This window comes from Sciurus vulgaris, assembly GCF_902686455.1.
Source record: "Sciurus vulgaris genome assembly, chromosome: 3".
Lineage (NCBI taxonomy): Eukaryota > Metazoa > Chordata > Mammalia > Rodentia > Sciuridae > Sciurus > Sciurus vulgaris.
In genome coordinates, this window is record NC_136463.1 from 109,814,795 (window position 1) to 109,835,017 (window position 20,223).

Consider the following 20,223-nt stretch of genomic DNA (forward strand, 5'->3'; position numbering starts at 1 on the left):
CTTGTTTCTTCCCTAACAGATGTGCCTGTTTACACTTACGTGAGTACGAAGGTATTGCTGAATATGGTGAGCAGGATGTTTCGAGCATGCATTTTTAAAAGCAACAAAATACAGTTTATTCGTGGGACTTCTGTGTCATCCTTAAAAGTAAATTTTATTTTTAAATTTTCTTCTATTTTTTTGTTGTTGTTACCAGGGATTGAACCCAGGGGCACTCAACCAATGAGCCACATCCCCAACCCTTTTTATATCTTATTTAGAAACAGAGTCTAAGTTGCTTAGGGACTTACTAAGTTCCTGAGGCTGATTTTGAACTTACTATGTTCCTGCCTCAAACCTCTTGAGCTGCTGGGATTACAGACATTTGCCACCCCACCCAGCCTTAAAAGCAAATTTTAAAAAGCTTTTTTTAAAACTAAATATACTCATTTTTAATTTTTTGAGTAAATGTTTTTCCACTGATGCATAACTATAAATTTTACACAATTATGATATACTTTGTGATGTTTCAATACATGCATACATTGTATGCCATTTAAATCAAGTTAGAGAAATCTGTCCCCTCAAACATTTATCATTTCTTTTTTTAAATATTTTTTAAATTGTTGATGGATTTTTATTTTATTCATTTATTTATATATGGTGCTGAGAATCAAACCCAGTGCCTCACATGTGCTAGGCAAGGCCTCTACCACTGAGCCATAACCCCAACCCCTTATTATTTCTTCATCATGAAAACATTCAAAATCCTTTCTTCTGGCTTATTAAAATGCACAGAATATATAATGTGCATTAGTGCATCAGAAATTCCTACTCCTGTACATTGATGGAACCCTCTTCGTGCCTCTCTCCCTGCTATTCTCTCCAGCCTCTGGTAGCCGCCATTCTACTCTGCACTTCTATGAGATCAACTTTTGAGGTTCCATATATGAGTGAGATCATACATTAGCTCTCTCAGGTAATCTGTACCTGGATTATTTCACCTAACAATGATCTCCTGGGCTACCCATGTTGTCACAAATCACAAAGGATTTCATCCTTTTAATGGCTGAATATTAATCCATGGTATATGAATATGACATTTTCTTTATTCATCAATTGAATAAATACTTAGAGTGCTTCTATAACATTTTATTTTGTATAAAATAACTTTAATTATGGTTTCATCAATGAAAATAATCAGAATTTCCAATGTTTAAAAAAAAAAAAACAGATGTGATGGTAATTTTTTTCCAATATATTTTAACCATACATATTATGATATATATGTCTACTGTATGGCATAGCAAAATGAAATATAATATTACATAAGAGCTCTGTAAAATAGTTAAAAAACAGAAGTAAAGTGACTTTACCACTTTTGAACTGAAAGACCTTAAGCAAGTCATTTAACTTTTTTTAGATGAAGAGTTTTTGTGTTGATTTTAATTAAAAAGATTTTTAAACTTTTTTATAGAACAGTTTTAGATTCATAGCAAAATTTAACAGAAATTATATAAAATTCCTATAAATCCCCCTTGCCCCTAGCCCAGCCTCCTATAATCAATGTCCAGAACCAATGTGGTAGACCTGTTTACATCAGGGCTCACTCTTTGTGTTGCATATTCTGAATTTTGACAAATGTAGAATGAGACTTATCAACCATTGTATCATACGGAATCATTTCACTACCCTAAAAATTTCCAGTGTTCCACCTACTCTTCCCTCCCTCCCTCTCACTCTTGGCAATTATTGATCTTTTTACTGTCTCCATAGTTGCATTTTCCAGAATATTATTTCATTGGAATAATATACTATGTAGCCCTTTCAGACTTGCTTCTTTGCTTTTATAATGTCCTTTTAATATTCTTCCATGTCTTTTGTGGCTTAATAGTTCATTTCTTTTTATTACCTATAATATTTCATAGTATGGATGTACCACAGCTTATTTATCCATCACCTCTTAAAGGACCTTTTGGTAGCTTCCAAGTCCGGGCAATTATGAATAAAGCTGCTACGGACATTCCTATGCAGATTTTTACATGTACCTAAGTTTTTAATGTATTTGCATAAATATCAAGTAGTTTGATGACTAGATAGTGTCTTAAGAGTACTTTTAGTTTTACTGGAAACTGGCAAACTTTGTCAGAATGTGTGTGCCATTTTGTATTCCCCTATGAATGAGAATTCTTTTTGCTCCACTTGCATTCGGTATTGTCAGTGTTCTAGATTTTAGTCATTTTAGTAGGAGTTCAGTGGTAACACATTGTTTTATTAATTTGTAATTTCCTAATGACATATGATGTTGAACACCTTTTTATATATTTTTTACCTCGTGTATATCTTCTTTGTTGAGATAACTGTTCAAAACTTTGCTCATTTATCTAGGTATAATTTTTCTTCTGAAAAAAAATAGTAAATACTTTGCAACAATTCTGAAAATAAAATGTTGTTTAAACTTTAAGCATAAAACCTAGCATATAATATATATGTATATGTCTACATATATAAACACATATTATATATTTATATGCACTAAAAATTTGATGATGTTGTTTTTATGGATTACCTGCATTACTTCATAATGGCATATTTTAAATAAAATTCACTCACTGTCCTTACCTCTCTAATCAGGTTTACTTTCCATTTATTTTTTGATATCAATACCCCCAATATTCTTCCTTATGATTGCACTTTAAATATTTCTATTATTCTTGACTCATCCTCTAAAAATAGACAAATTTTTGTTATTTTAATCTCATTTTACCTTGTTAAATAAAAACATGCATGAATATAACAGCCTCAGAATAATTTTTGGATACTCAGGGCAACATGTTAAAATGAAGATTTAATCATACACAGTTTATATATTTTTTCAGGCTAACTGGAATATTGCCTTGTTGACTCTAAAACGTTTATTAAACAGAATAAACTATTACTTGAAATAAAATAACTGCATGACATTAAATTATTTTCTGTTTCTTGTTCAAAAATAACATATTGAAGGATGGACATGATGAGTTTGAAAGATATTAAAATTGGAAGAATGTTTAAAAATATAGTTTCTGAATCTATATGACACAAAAAAGATATGTGGCAATACATATCTACACAAAAATTGTAGCTATGTATGGCCATAAAGTAAACCTTTCCTTCACCAATAATTATTTCTGTGTAATAAGTACAAAGAAGAGATCTGGCCTGAACACTTGACTTTTGATATTCCAGGTGGATCAAGTCATCTTTTCTCTTTCCCTTTCTTTGCTTTGTTACTTTGCAATATTAATAAGTCTGAATATGAGGTAGTTTAATATGTTATGTGTCTTAGCAGCACTTATATGATATGGATAATTCTACTCATAGATGTCAGAATACTCTATAAAGGTATATATGACAAAATTTCTCCTAAAGGTCACCAAGCCATTCGAGAATTTTACCTCTGGACCTTGGATATGTATATTAACAGAATCCCGTAGACACGCCATTTTTTACTATAAAAATTCATTGAGGTGGGCAGGAGGATCTTGGCTGCCCTAGATTTGAGCTACATTTTAGCATCAACTCATGGAGCGTGTTTATCATTTCCTTTCTGAAAATGTCAATTTTAAGGAAGTTGGTTCATCTCATGTTTTATATATCATTTGCCTCAGTACTTTTGTTTTTTTAACTTCTAAAAAGTGATTTTTCTATTTTTTGTGATATTCAGGTAAATTAAAATAGGGTCTAAAGAAATGAGAAACCATGTAGTTTAGGGAAACTTAATCATTTGACTTCAGATGCCTGTTTATGTCATGACAGAAAATTAAATTCCTTCATAAGACTTGTATATACATGTTCAAACCAATCATTATTTTTCTTTTAAAATACATGAGTCAAAATACCATATATTTGCAATTATTACTGTGATATGGAATTTTCACACTCAAAAGTTACTCAGAATACTTCCCACAAAATTTTAGGGAATTTATTTTTCATTTAGTCTCTATAAATAACATAAGAACAAAATTAGAATTATAATTCATTATAATTCTCTGACCTTTTTACTGCAGAGACTCAGACAACTGCTGAATTGCAAATATTTATTCAGGCTCTGTTCTAAGCCTGCAAGCAAACACAATGTATTTGACTTTCTGCCAAAGGAGATGTTAAAAAATAGCTATAGTTTTTGATTGAAAAAGATGTGGCAGTCTGTATAAAAAGTAATACTCATGAGTTAGGGGAAAAACAAATTTTAAATTGCCAGGAAAAATAGATGTACTATATTTTATAAGGTGATCATTTATAGTTACATGAAGGATAGGAATGTCACCAAGATGATAGGTTCAATAAAGATCAAGTATTTGAGCATATAAAAAAAAGTCTGAATAATTTAATTATTCTGTGGTGTAATGGTTAATCCATCTAACATTTCTAGTTACTGTTTCTATGTATATCTGTGTATCATTTCATAAAAATAGAAGGAAGTAACCAATTATCATTGATAAGCAAGTATGCTTTTTAGTGTGTTATTCATAACTTACAGTGATTATATATAATTCATTTTGATATTCCTTCCCCTTGCACTATAAGAATCAATATAAGAATCAATATAAGAATATATTCAATATAAGAATCTAGTAGTATAGATGTTTCAAAGTCAATTTTTGAGTTTGTTTGTTGAACTAATCAATATATCGTTTTCTAGGGCTGGGGATGTAGCTCAGTGGCAGAGAACTTGCCGGGCATGCACAGAGCCCTGGTTCTTTCCCCCAACCGCAAAACAAAATCAATATACAGTATATCATCATCTCCCAAGCAAGAAATTAATCCAGACTAACATATTGTGGTTATCTATTGCCCATTAACAATTTTATTACTTGCAGTTTTATTAGTGACTCTCTGTAGTGGTATGGAAGTAGATTGGTGATGGATATGGCAAATTTATATTATTCAAAAAGTTGACTTCTCCTCCTTTAATGTCACTAGCCTCATTCTTCCCTTTCCTCCATTTATATTGCTTTTTATCTTCAGGCATGTACGGATTACCTAATACCTGACACAGTGCTGGCTACTAAGGAGATAAAACGAGTAAGAACTTTCTTATGAAATTTAGGGGAAATGGAGGTCAAGAGAGTTGATGTTTCACCCCACTGTTGTAGCACCTTGTATTGAGCACTGGAAAGAATGCCTAGCAGAAGGCTGATGCTTAATAAATTAATAAATGTTGAATATTATTACTGATAGAAGTTAATAATATATATATCATTGGAGATTTAAAGTGCCTAGTGAGGAATGTGTATGTTTATACATGCAAGTACATGTGTGAGGAGGACAATATGACATTTTAAAAGATGATAAGTTAAAATTAAATTCATTTCATTTGTGCTCTGAATGTGAGGAATTGTCAAAGAAATGGGGTCAAAAAACATTCTATGCCTTTGAAGTAGCATGGACTAAGTAATATGAGTGGAAAATGGTATTTCTATTTAATGGAAAAGTCATCATTCAAGATAAGTATAGCAGAATAGCAAGAATTTAAAAAAACTGTCTCTGAAATGAAGGACTTCATTTTTATGTTGACTACAACTATCTCATGTCATGTGATTTTGGACAAGGTATTTCAGTATTCTATATGCTAGTATCTTTATCCCACATATGAAAAAAAATAGTTCTTCATAGGGAAGTGGGGAGAATTATATGATAATATGCATAAAACCCCTTATAATCTGGCAAATATTTTTCATTATGTGTTATTGTTATTATTATAAAGTTTTTAAGAGATGAAACTATAATGGCAATTTAGAACAAGGTTTTAAAGAAATTAGGAAGATGCCTATAAAATATTTATTTATTCTGTATGAGCATCAGATTGCAAGGCATGACATTTTAAATAAAAGTTTTAGAAATGATTATTAAAATGGGTATTAATCTAAGCATTTTATTACTGTAATTGTAACATTTAGAAAAAGTTGGCATGCGTGTAATTGTTTTAGATAATACTTCAAAAGACTTTTTCTTATGACTAGGGATAATGTTCTTGAACAGAATTCAATGCCAGCATTACCTAAAAGATATTCCATTTGTGTTTAAGTTAGAAAGTTATTATATTTTTCTTTTGAAAAACAACCTTTTCTGCTGTGAGCCTGAATACATGGGAGATCCTTCAACAGCAACTGGGTTACATTATACCTTTACAATTATGGTGTTTTGGAAACTAAAATCACATCCTGGTAGGAAAAAACAATAGCATGAATGGATTAAGGTAGCTCTTGTTTAGATTCTATAATTCATAATGCAAGGAAACATATTTTTAATAGGTACCATAGGGGAAAGCAAAAAACAGGTTGAGCTAAGAATGAAACATTTTCACTGTTCAGGGAATGATAACAGTTGAAAATGAATTTGGCAGATTCTATAATCCTTCCATATGAAGTGACAGTGGAGAGGTAAAAATAGTGCTGTGTAACATAGTAGAGAAATTAATTGTGAAAAGTAGTTGCTACTATAAAGTTAAGTGTCGTTTGTTCAGGGCAGGCCAGGTTGACAGTGGAAAGAGACTTATTTCAAAATGTGTATAATGATACATGCTTCCTCACTCTCCAGATAAGAAGAGACAATGTGGTCTGTGCAGATTCCCAGAGATCAACAAGGGGGAAATTATTCCATTTGCTTTGAGTGGACTCTACAACATGAGATGATCACCAAAGAATGATTTAAAGCATATCTAAATTGGTCTTTAATTAATTAGAACCCTAGTAATAATGATGATTAAAAAGAGCTATTAATGTTCTAGCCTTTATTATTTACTGGCTAATAGGGTAGTCCCATAAATATGTTGTAACATTTATCGTCATAATAACTTTATGAATTATTTATTACTGTCCCTATTACTATCCATATTAAATAGCAATTAAGGTTCAGGAATTTAAATAACTTGCTCTGGGTCTTATATCGAATGGGTCGAACAGAAACAATCTCAAGTTTATACCCCAAACCCTTGCTACACTGCTTAATATTATTCTGTCTCTTCTTAGTATATTTTCAGCATCAATTTCCCGTTATATTTTATATCTGCCATTAGCCCTTAGGATCTGCACTAATATTCCTTTGGGGAAGGGTAGCAATTTGTTCTGCAGGTCATTGTGAAAAATCTATTTTTTTTTTCTTTTTTCTGAGAACTTAGAAACCTAGAGTATTACATTCAAAATATGTGTTGCTAAATTTCTGAATGAAGTTTTATTCCCTAACAAATATAATTGGATTTTTCTTCTTTTGATTTTTTTAAGAATTCTTTGACCTAGCTTGAGCAATAATGGCAAACTGATGTCTGAGAACACATTGTAAGACCAAGTGCTTGTAAATAATAGAGGATAATATTGAGTTGAATGTATGCCAGAAATTTCCACTTCTCTCTAAAAGTCTGTCTGAGCAGACTATGTTGAGCTTTAAAGGGATTCCATCTATTTGAAAACTGCAGTTTCTAGAAATGATTTATGTATTCTTAATGGCTTTGCAACCTGTATCCCAAAAGAACCTGATGCCAGGAACCTTAGTATTATTGAACTGCGGAGTACACAATGTCTTTATGTTTTATAAACAAGATAAAATCATAAGCTTCTTCAGAAAGTTTATAGTTTAAATTTGGACTCAGCTCAGTACAATAGAGAGCATGCAGAGAATGCCAAGTGATCCTCACAGATATTATTTCTTGGGGGATGGGTAAAATTTTGGATGTACTTTAGGAAAGAAACAGCTACAATCTTATTCAATAATCTCTAGAGCAATATTTATGGTAGACTAGGAAATTATTTTGTGATATACAACATGCTCTGCATGCGATGCTCTTATGCTGATCCCAATGTTATAAAAACAACTGCCAATTGAAGAAAAAACACAGAAGATAGATTTAAGGAGGAAAAATATGTTATTTCATTCGTTTCGTTTAATGTTCACAATATCCATGTGAAATCTGGAGGATGGACCTGAATTACAGATGTTAAAATTGAGGCTTGAAGAGATCAGTTTTTTTGTTGTTTTTTCAAGGAGACACATTAATTAATGGAGGACCTTGATTAGCAGAGGAGCAGGAATCCAGTGCTTGGTGTTAGATGGGACATCTGCTATGTCCTCTGTGCAAATGACCTCTAGGCCTTATATTACCTGCTTCATTTGAACACTAGAATATCAACTATTATTATCCTGTAGCATCTCCTTGTTTCTAATCAGATAGAAATCCCTAAAGGTTTTGTTTTCTCAGGAAGATAATTGAGAAATTGAGAAATATGGATCATCTTACACTACAAATGAACAGTGTGCAATTTACTTAATAACATCAAATATGCATACGTATAAAAACATACACACATATATAAATATACAAATATTATTAATTTTTTATTCTGTTTATTTTTCAGTATCCTATCATTAAGAAAAATCAAAGGTAGAAAAGTTTTTGAGTATCAACATAGGCTTAGAATTCAGTGTAGGCTATCAACTGAGTTCAGCTGTTCAGTTAATGTGAATTTTCCAGGGTCCCTGAAATAATAAAATCTGATTCAGTGTTTCTATGATGATAAAACAAAATAAAATTCATAAACTCTATATAGCACAGTGTTTGCCACAGTCCTTTTTATGTTTACTTTTATTTTTCATTTATTATTTTCTGGCACATTCTTAAGTAGCAATATGTAATTAATATATTCACTATTGTTTTTACCATTAATATTTAACAATTTTAACCAATAGCCAGGGGAACTTAAGCAAACAACTTTTGTCCTGATCAGTAGAAAATTAATTCACTTATTTACTTAATTTATTAAAGTTTACTGATTTTTTTTTGCTCCATGTTTTTTCTACCCATTATAAGAGCTACTGTAAATTTAATAACTAATGTTTATTCACATGTTTCAATGTGTCATAAAATCATACTGATGATTCTAAGATATAAGTACAATTATTATTTTAATTTAAAAAAAAATGTGGTTAGGAAAAGCAAGGACACCCTCCCAAAGTTAAAAAGCATAGATAGTAGAACTGGAATGTGGCTCCAGGATTTTCAGGAACAAAAGTACTTTCTCCATGGAGCCCTGCAAATGCCTCCTGTGTTATCTCTATAAAAATGCTCATTTTCTTTCTGCCTGATTTTTTTGTCTTTGTTGTATCAAATTGGACCCTCCTGACCACAAAATCATGGATTCTTCACTGTTGTATCCAAAGCTGACACTTTGAGTATTCATTGACTATATTTCTAATGCTTACCTCTCTCCTGTTCCTTCTTTCAAATACATAATACAACTTGGTAGAGTAAAAATAAAGGGATTTAGAGCATGAGACAGACATCATTACCCTATGTGCATGTATGATTACGTGAATGGTATGAATCTACATGGTGTACAACCATAGAAATTAAATGATGTACCTTATTTGTGTACAATGAATAAAAATGCAGTCTGTAAAAAATAATAAAAAGAATTAACAACTTTTTTAAAAAAAGAGCATGAATTCTCAAACCCATTTTCTGGAGTTCAGATTCCAGCTTCAGCACTTCTATGTGACCATACTGTTTTTTGACTTCTCTGTGGGTTTAGTTTTCCCCTCTAGAATATGAGAATAGGGTAACATTCTTCCTCACAGAGTAGTGAATTTAGAGAAACACTTGGCACATACCCCTATACAAACATTATTATTATATGACTTTACTGAATATTTGATTTTATATCATAAGAAAAATAGTATTAATTTAAAAATTTGAATTCCACCCCCTGCTAGTTACTACCACAGCATACCACATTGCTGATTGTCCATGATTACCTTGAGTTGTTTTCTGGAGGCTTATCAGAAGCCAAGAATAAGATCTAGAGAAACTTAAATTTAGGTTAAAAATTGGAGAAATCTTACAAAAATTTAACTTTAACTTTACAGATCTTTGATTTTTGAAGTAATTAAGGTGTTATGACACTTACAGTAGAAACAAGTATTCAAATGTTTGTTCACATTAAAATACCCACAGGCATTATTAGTGAAATATCAGCATATGATTTTGACTGAAAGGAAGGTGAGGATTCTATTCTCCTATATGAAATTAACTTTTTTATTTCCACTGATATGTGAAGCAACAACAATTAGAAAATTGAAAAATACACGAATTTGTTTTTATCAATTCCACTACTAAATAACTTATGAAAGTTTTACCTCTGGGCCTGTCTTTTATAAACTAGAAGTAACAATGGTTTGCTTATAGACCTACTAAGGGTTTGAAAGTGCTTGGTGTTTAGACCTTGATCAAGATGAGCAGTGATCAAGATGACCTGTTTTCATTGTTACATCAGGCTTTGCTTGTATTTCCTGTTCTTCCTGAAAATTAGTGAATTAATATAAGTGGTAAAGTTTGATATATTAGTAATTTGTCCTGCATTAGTAATGTAGGAAATTATACTTACAAATCACTGAATATCAGAAATTTTTGTTTGATTTTCAGCTATAAGCATTCAAAGTATTTTAAATCATAGGGAAAAAATTACATTACTCATATTTCCAACATTTTGGGTTTCTCAGTGTTTTCTGCCTAAATATCTCTACTGGCAAGGGAAACTAAGTGTGAAAACTTGGAGTTTATTTAAAAAGACTTGCTGGGCACAGTGGTGTGCTGCATAATCCCAAAGATTCAGGATAATGAGGCCAGAGGATCATAAGTTGTAGAACAGCCTCAGCAACTTAGACTGTCTTAAAGTTAAAAATAAAAAAAAAAAAAAGATTAGGGCTATAGCTCAGTGGTAGAGTGCTCCTGGGTTCAATCCCTGGTACTGCGAAACAAAACAAAATAAAAAGACTAGATAACTAAAATCACTTTTAACAGTGTGTGAATTTTCCCTATAAATTTTGCTAGCACTTTAATTTTTGTTTCCTTTTCTGCTGTTTCTTTCATACTTTAGATATAAGTACATGAATAATAGACATTTCCAATTTTCAGACATCATAGTTTTAAAATCTGATTTCACCTCAGGTTATTATTAATTTGAAATCAATACATAGGTTATGATGTAGAAGCTTTATAAATTGGATAATAGAAAAATGTCTATGATTACCAGTACACTGTTTAGACAATGAGCTAAGATACATACTTGAGAGTTACTTCTTTTTGCAAAGGCTATTCCAAAATGGTGCACAAAAAATAAAATGCAAATTTCAATTGAGAAGCTTTGAAGTAGATATAATTATGTTTTCTAAGAATATGCATGCATGATAGAATTCTTCCTTCTTGAGTGCTTTACCCTATATTTCTTTCTCTAATTCAAATCATTTTTAAATAAGCTGTGTTTAGGGTCATAACTAAAATACCATTTGAATTAAAGTAAATGCAGGTGAATACCATTATTCAAAGGGTACTATGTGATTGCACCTCTTAACTGGCAGTCTGACTGTTTGCATGTTTTAACCAGATTCTAGACTGGAACAAATGTGGTGAAAATCAACATGAGCTCATCTCTGTGGAAACTGGCAAAGCAGCAGATGCTGCTACTGGAAATAGCTGGGACTTCTTAGTCTTGAGATGAAAAACACTTTGTGAAAAAAGATTTATTCTGTGCATTGATTCAAGGATTAAAAAGGGTATACATTGTTGTTTATTGTGCATTATTCCAGCAGTAGTATGTCTGAAATGCAGAGACAGGGAAATCTAACCTCTTTATTTTTGACATTTCCCTTTCCTGATTCTGCCTTTACACCACCCTAAGTTCATGTCTTTAACCTAATTCAATGTCCAGTCAAAGAACACATCTGAAATCCTTTAAAGTGAAAATGACAGAGAATCTCCATGTGACATGTCCTTAATCAAACTTTTGAAACACCTCAAACTCAATTATTCTCCATTGTTTCTTCTGTCATTCACATGAGATGGACACAATCTGGTTTAAAATGAAATAATCACTAGATCCAGTGACACAGAAAATATCACACAATCGATAACTTCTGAAAAGCAGAGACTTTATCTAAACTTTGTATACCCAGTGTACAAAGTTGCTTTGGATGAGGGAGGGAACAGAGAAGAAAAGGAAGGGGCTGGGGAACATTCTTCCCACAATGGTGTTCATGTTGTGCTTCATGAGCATCCCTGAACAAAAGCCAAACAGTTACAGAAAGATGGGTTATAGTGGTGGCACTATCAAGTTTGTTCCAATATTTATTCTGTTGTTAGAAATAATTTAACAAAGTTCATTTGTCAAAGGAAAACCCTGGGAAACATGTCTTACATTTCAAAACACTGGACTATATTAGGTATATCCCTTCTCTTCAGATAATTCTGCTTGTCATCAATTGCCAATGAAGTAGGAAAACTTTTTTTTTAGTCAAAATAGGGTTGCAAGGAGAATACTACTACTTAAAATCAAAAATATATGTTTATGATCTTTTTCTTTGATTTAAATTATACAAAGTGAATTTATGAAATCATCAAGCAGTACTTTTAGGAGAGAAATTAAAGGGTATTTCAACGTTGTTTTATTATTTTATATGTTAGTGGACAGGAGCATAAGTTTCTTTATTCTATGGTCATTTCTCTATCTTTAAATTTTTCAATATAAAAACCAAGTAAATATATCAAGAAATTCAATTTATATTTTTTCTCATAAGGCAGCATTCTTTCATTTTTTATTATGAAATATTTAGTCAGAGGCTCAAAAAATGTTTGAAAATACAAAATGATGACTGGCCTATGTAAGTTTTACAAAACTTACAAATAACCTTTTAAACTACATTATCTTCATACGTGAATGTTTCTGGGGGATATTCTTGACATGATGGAAGACTGATATTTGGTCCATGCAGAGTTAAAGTGATAAATTGTTTAGAATCAGGTTCCTAATTAGAATATTAGTGGCATTATGACAGAGTAAAAAACAACAGGCATGTGCTCTCGCATGCCCCACCCCACACACAGAAATGAGAATGATACTGACATCTTTTCTCTACAGCATACTAGATCTGTGCCCATGGAAGGCCAAGAGATTTAACCTCTTCAAGTACTAGATTCCATAAAGTGAAGGGAAGAATATCTTCTTGACAGAACCATATTGAGGATTAGAAAAAAAGTAGACAGCATCTAGCACAGTGCCTTCCACATGATAGCATTTATCTTCAACACAAGTTTTGTGGTTATTGTTAACTGACCTTAAAAAGGTGGTATGTATTTATAACTAATTCTTTCATGATATATAAGTGACAGTATTCACAAGGCAACAGTTTGAAAGGATTCAGTGAAAATTTTAAATTATCTTCAGTGTGGCTTTTAATTATATATTTTATCCTAATTTTCTGCAGGTATTGTATGTGATTACTAGTCAGGAAGAAAAAAGCCAGAATACCCCTTTATTCCAAGTGTCAGGCTTAAAAACAATAAAAATAAATCACATGATAGGGAAAATTGTAATGAATGCTAAAAGACTGTCTTTACTTATTTAAAGTATACATAATTATTACAGAGATGGTTTTTAATTAATTTCTTATTATACATTTTAATGGCTTTTAATAGAGGTCTGATAGTAAAGGTAGAAGAAGGTGGTGAATTTTACTACTTATGCAAAATTATATCTTTTGACTAAGACTGAAACTTGATGTGTTTTTAATTCATTCATATACTTCCAGTCTTCACAAAATGCGAATTCAGAGACTGACTGATTTGGTAGTAACTCAAAGTAAATAACTGATTTTTCAAGAGAGCAAAATTGAGTAAATCAGAGTACCATGAGGTAAATGATATTCAAGCAACATAACATACAAACAGCAAAATTTTACATCTGATATCCAGCATCCAGTTCCAAAAACTCTTAGAGCAGGAATGGAATTTGGTACATCAAGTGACCCAGATTACTGATTTTAGCATTATGGGTTTCTGAAACTTGAGTGAAACGTTCATTTGGACTTTGAAAGTCCAATAGGATAAAACCACCACAATGACTGTCCACTCTCCAATGTAGAAATATTGTTCATCTTTTATTCATGTAACAAATACATGCAGGAGTTAACTTTGGTACTCTCACCTCCCTTTGTTAAGTTTTCTCTGTATGAAGAGGAAAAAAAGTGAGATCTTCTTTCTTAAGAGTCAAATATGTGTAGATCACATATTTTACATTTTCATATATGTTTTTCATTTTCATGCTCACTCATGAGACAAGTGTTGTTTTCCATGCTTTAATCAGAGGAAAGTGATGCTCAGTTAAGAATCTTTCTTAAGTTTACATAGTGGAAAAGTTTGGATTCAAAGTCATTTATTTTGCATCTCACATTGCTCCTTAAGTGACAGAAAATGATTACATAATTTGTCTACTTAGCTCCTTATAGAGACACATATGTTGTGAAAGTATGCTATGCTGTCTTTTTTGCTTTTGGCTTACAGATAATAAACAATGAATTATGTGATGATGTATTACCCTTCAAACATGAGCAGTTCAGCACCCTCTTTTGCAATAGAAAAAGGTATATGTAGCAAAGCTAATATGCATGCACAATAAAATTTCTAACCTACTTTATCAGTTAGTCTACTTAGATAAATATGTGAGCAAATTGAATTCTGTAACTTGCTTTCCATGTGCTTCCACTAAGCATAATTTATCAAGAGTTTTCTCTCTGTTTATAGGAATGACTTGTCAAGCTCGAACATCATACACAGAAGATGAAGTTCTTTGGGGTCATCGTTTTTTTCCTGTAATATCCCTAGAAGAAGGATTCTTTAAAGTTGATTATTCTCAGTTCCATGCAACATTTGAAGTTCCCACCCCACCTTACAGTGTGAAAGAGCAAGAGGAAATGCTTCTCATGTCCTCCCCTTTAATAGCACCAGCCATAACTAACAGCAAAGAAAGACATAATTCTGTGGAGTGCTTAGATGGACTAGATGACATTAGCACAAAACTTCCATCTAAGCTACAGAAAATTACTGGTAGAGAAGACTTTCCTAAAAAACTCTTGAGGATGAGTTCTACAACTTCAGAAAAAGCCTACAGTTTGGGAGATTTGCCCATGAAACTTCAACGAATAAGTTCGGTTCCTGGAAACTCTGAAGAAAAACTGGTATCCAAAACCACCAAGATGTTATCTGATCCCATGAGCCAGTCTGTGGCTGATTTGCCACCAAAGCTTCAAAAGATGGCAGGAGGAGCAGCCAGGATGGAAGGGAATCTTCCAGCCAAATTAAGAAAAATGAACTCTGATCGTTTCACATAACAAAACACTCCCTTAGGCATTATTTAATGTTTTGATTTAGTAATAGTCCAATATTTGGCTGACGAGATAACTCTCCCTAAGAAATTTGAAAGATCATTTCTCCCCCAGTCTAATTAGCATATTTGAGAACTCTTTATTCCCAAGTATTGCTACTGTGCAGAAAGGAAAATTAGGAAGGGAGAACATCATAAGGAAGCTGTTAATGGGCATGTATTATCACATCAAGCATGCAATAATGTGAAAATTTTGCATTTAGTTTTATGGCATGATTTATATATGTCATATTTATATTGTATATTCTGGAAAATATATACAAATATATATTTAAAGGAGAGATAGTCTCCCTATCATTTCTAACACTTGTATTAAGCCAAACAAGAGTGGATAGCTTTCAGGGTGATAAAACTGCACACACACACACACACACATACATGCAAATATATATATATATACATGTACACATACATACATACATATATATCTGATAAAAATTGTGATGTTTTGTTCAAGGTTGTAGTTCTTGTGCATGTTTACTTTATTAGACTAGGAAGGCTACTGGCATTAATTATTAATACCAAATATTTTAGCCTTAAATTATTTGTCATTTTAAAATCTGATTTAATGTTTTCTGCTGTTCAAGGTCATAGAGGGTTCAATTGTGTTTTATCATGAGAGGGTCACAAAAGTTTGTGCTATTTACAGCCCTGCAAAAGTATAACCATTATATATTTGACTTGTAAATTTTAGAGCATACCAGTACATGGTATATATCATTGAAATTTTCTCATGATTTTTAAAAGTTGCTAGTACTGGGGAGAAATTAGTGCTGATTAATTTGAGAATTAGTCCTTTCCTGGACTAATTAAAATCTGGAAATCTGTTTTGTACATGATCTCATACAAATATGAGCTCTGAACAAACATGCTGAATCACTGTAATGATCAGTAGTCAGGTTACATTTGAATATATCATTATCTGTGTGAAATGACATAGTCCCTATTTCAAACAGAACCAATTGGAAACATTTTTATTCTTTTTCTGAAACTTTTATCTATTTAAAAAACCAATAATTTATCTTTAAGGGAATACAATAAGGCAATGAACCAAATGATAAATATTTATGCTTAAAATATGTATGTCTAATTGAGTCTCTTTTTATGCTGTTCTCTTGTTTATGATATTTGTCTTAAGAGGAGAGACTTTTTCCTCACCTAAGGAACTATCCCAGACCTGTCACTTGTAGTTCAGGAAGATTGTTTGGACATGCCTGAAAGAAATTAAATTTAGATGAATTGAAGATAACTTACACACAGTTTTTCTTGGTGAACACTGATTTTATTGGTGTCTTGTTGGATCCCGGGCAATTTTAGCAGTACTATATTTCTAACCCCAATGTCCTTAAACAATTTTAGCAGTACTATATTTTTAACTCCAATGTCATACATATTATTGGGAATCAAAACTACTGATCAGTAGAACACATTCAAAATAAAGATTTGGAATGCAGTTTTCTTTATGAAAAGCTAGAAGTGCTCCTTATGAGAATATTATAACTTTTCCTACGACACTTCTTTGGACATTGCAATCTACTTATGCACAGAAATACTTCACTTCTGATTAATGTGCAAATCACTAATGGCTGGTTTGGGCTCCCATCGTTTCCTATTTTTTAGCAATCCTGTGATAATTTTATTATTGGCAAAATATTACATCAATGATTCTATCATTAACTATAATAATATCTTCTGGCTACCTCTATATCAACCAAATTCTGTAGGTGCAAACATATACCAGGGAATTGTTACTGGCAAAATGATCAACCTTGAATATTCATCCACTGTGAAAAAGAGCGGTGGCCCTACCCCTTGATCACCAAACTTTCTTATTTGCTGGATGTAGGAAGTGAAATAGTAGCAGAGAAAGGGGCCCAGAGGCGTGGCATACTATGTTTATTAGCAGTGGAAGGAACTGCATAGATCATTTAGTCTAACACCTTAAAACTAAACAGAGCCATAATTTACTTTGGAGAGTCATTTAAATTTGTTTTTGGTACCAAGAAGAAGAACCAAAAACAAACTCTTTGAATGTATTCATTCATTCAAAAAAATCTGCATGCCTCCATGTCCTAGGCAATTCTAACTTCCTGGGGATTTGAACATGACTAAGTCAGAGGATGTCATTGCTCATCATGGACACTGCATGCCAGTAGGAGGGCGGAAAAGAAACAGACAAAAAACAAACAAGACAATTTCAGTTGATCAAAATGTCAATTAAAAGAATGAAAACAGGGTAACAATGACAAATAACTGTGTGAAGTAAGAATGGAGTATTTCAATAGAGGTGACTAGCTTTGGGAGATGGGTAGTGCTTTGATAGAGAACTGATTGATGAGGAGGATCTCCTTTTGCCAAAATTGATTAATTAAAGTGAATGGTATTCTTTTATCTTTTCCACATGTGTGGGAAAGGTACAATTTCTGCATGTAATTGCAGTTTAACCCCTATTTCTAGGTTGATCACAGATCCAGGTCTACCCAGGAATATTCCAGTTTATACCTGTTGTACTTGTGTAATTATTAGTAGCACTCTCTTTCACTCCTATAATGTCCTGGGTTTGGATGATATATGGTAAAGTTTTTGTTGAAACTATATTATAAAATCTGATATATTTGGATAAAAATAAAGAATTGCTTTTCTTCTCTTTTGGCTCATTTTTTTTTAACATAGATCAGTCCAAGAAAAATTATTTCAGTTTCATATATTTCAACCTGAAAGACTTCTTGTTAAAGTTGTTTCATGTAACATCTGTACACTCTGTACATGACATGTCTCTCAGCAATGAAAAGTTACTCATTTTATTGAATGAATAAAAAATAAATCTCAGTATGGCCATTTCAGGAAGTTGTAAGAGCTCAAATCAGAGAGTAAAAGTCAATTTAAGCCAAGATAATTTTCATTCCACCAATGTGCTGGCTTTTGGAAAGCAAAGCATAATGTGATCATTGAACTGAATCACTCTACTTAACAACTAGAAACTCATCCTTTTTATAGCATTTTCATGGTATAGCTCTTGTTATAGTAAAATATTTCATTCTATTTATCAAATGTTGTAAATAAAAGAATTATTTTGATAATGTTGATCCTCAATTTAAATATTTATTCTTTTCAACAATATGTGAATATATATTGTAAATATATATCAAATGAAAAATAAGGATATTTTATCTTTATTTCTGAAAAATTATTCTTATGCTGTTTTAAATTTATGCATATATGACTATAAATATCATGAAAAGTATTCAGTTGTCTCAGCACTCAAAAGCATCTCTGTTTGGACAGGATGGGTTTACATCATGCATTATTACTATTGGAGGGCGACTGAGGTCATGGGAAACTGACGTACATTCTATATGTATTATGAAAAATCTCTGCAATTCCTTAATAGAGGAGGGTTCAGCACAGTATGTCTATGAACTCTACTTCAAAACTTCATGCTTGAATTGCATTGTACATACTCAAATTAGTATCAAACTAATTGATTTTTTGGCATGCAATCTATAAATATTTAAGTGTACAAGGTCATTTAGGTTACAGAAATATAAACTCATGTATTCAGTACTGCAAGTTCAGTTTTATAAAAACCATATTAAACTTTTGAAACATCATTGGGTTTAATTTTTATAGTGTGCTTATCATTTTTTCATTTTCCTACAGTCAGCTATTCACATTCCTTGATTCAGTTTGTTTATCATAAGATTCCTAACCCCTGAAAGACAATGATTCATTCATCAGAAGGTATTCCTTGAGAATCGCTTTTATTTGGGGGCCTTACTGATGAGCTGCTTTAGCAATATGCAACCTGAACATAATAATGCTAATGACCTGAGACCAGTTTTTCTGGGAGAAAGCTTCATGACCATTATATCCTTTACTGAACAAGCCACTATTTTAAAAGCCACAGTAAGTAAACTAGAAAAGATATATAGTTACTAATTTCATTTATATATTTAATCATCTTTTAATAAAATGTTAAGTTGTTTCACCTGAAAGTGTTTCATAGAAAGAAATATACTCCTCATCTTGGGTCAGAAGAGTTCTATGATACTTAATGATTCCCACTTCCAGTATGTTCATAGAATTAATCTAAAAAACTAAGTACTTATAGCTTCTGACCTGGAGAGTTTCAGGACAGTCCTCACCATTAAGTGAATTGTTTTTTATTTTTCAAAATTAGGATTTTACCTGTAAAATTTCTTGAAATCATAGCAATTTCAGAATATTTCAGCTGTATATAACCAATGAATATTATATAGAATTAAACATAGTAGGACCCACTGAATTATCATTGATATGAAGAATCACTGCTCTTTATCCGTTCCCAGCACTGAATGTGTCCATCACTTGCATGGTGACTGGCAGATGTCATTTGAATTCTTGTAATAACTCTGCATGGTAGATTATTCCCATTTTACTTTGAAGAAACTGAATCTCAGAGACCCTCTTCAGTGGATTTTTAAAAATTCCACAAGCATGAGGTTAGTCTCTACCCTCTGGTAGAATAAATTCTATGGAGAACTTTTTTTTTTTTTAAACAATTGAATATCCCAGATAATTTGAATGCATTAACATAAATATACAATGACTTTGTGCAAAGGTTTCAAATCTGCATGATGCCTTGCATAATTGGGTTTATATTTTTCGTTGTTGTGATTTGAACAAGTGCTGAGTGAAAAAAGCACAATCATTATGGGATACTTGGAGAAAAAGAAGGTGAGTAGAAATATAAACAAAAATAGAAGGAAGTATAGAGCAAGGTAGAAACTTTAAGTGGTGCACAGAGAAATACATAAATGGCAAACATGTAAAATGGAAGCCACACTAAAAATTCAGGTCTACATCAGACACTTGAAAGAATAATGAAATATTTCAAAAAAGCAGAAAATCTCATATTCAAGCACCTCAGAGGAAAAGGTTAAATGATACAGTAACACGTTGCCATATTTGGTTCATGTAATTTAAAAAAATAGTGATAGAAATAGCTAAAACACCT

At 31.9% G+C, this 20,223-nt stretch overlaps 1 protein-coding gene across 2 annotated transcripts in view; it reads left to right on the forward strand.

The window, feature by feature from the left end:
- The window catches only part of KCNJ3 (potassium inwardly rectifying channel subfamily J member 3), a 142,227-nt gene extending 124,353 nt beyond the window's left edge, over positions 1 to 17,874 (forward strand). The window contains exon 4 of one of the 2 annotated variants that reach the window (XM_079134479.1): positions 14,588 to 17,874. In XM_079134479.1, the coding sequence (XP_078990605.1) occupies positions 14,588 to 15,174 (587 nt within the window). In that variant the 3' untranslated portion in view covers positions 15,175 to 17,874. The remainder of the gene's footprint in view (positions 1 to 14,587) is intronic. The other variant, XM_079134480.1, reaches the window with a different exon arrangement.
- The last annotated feature ends 2,349 nt before the right edge of the window (positions 17,875 to 20,223 follow it).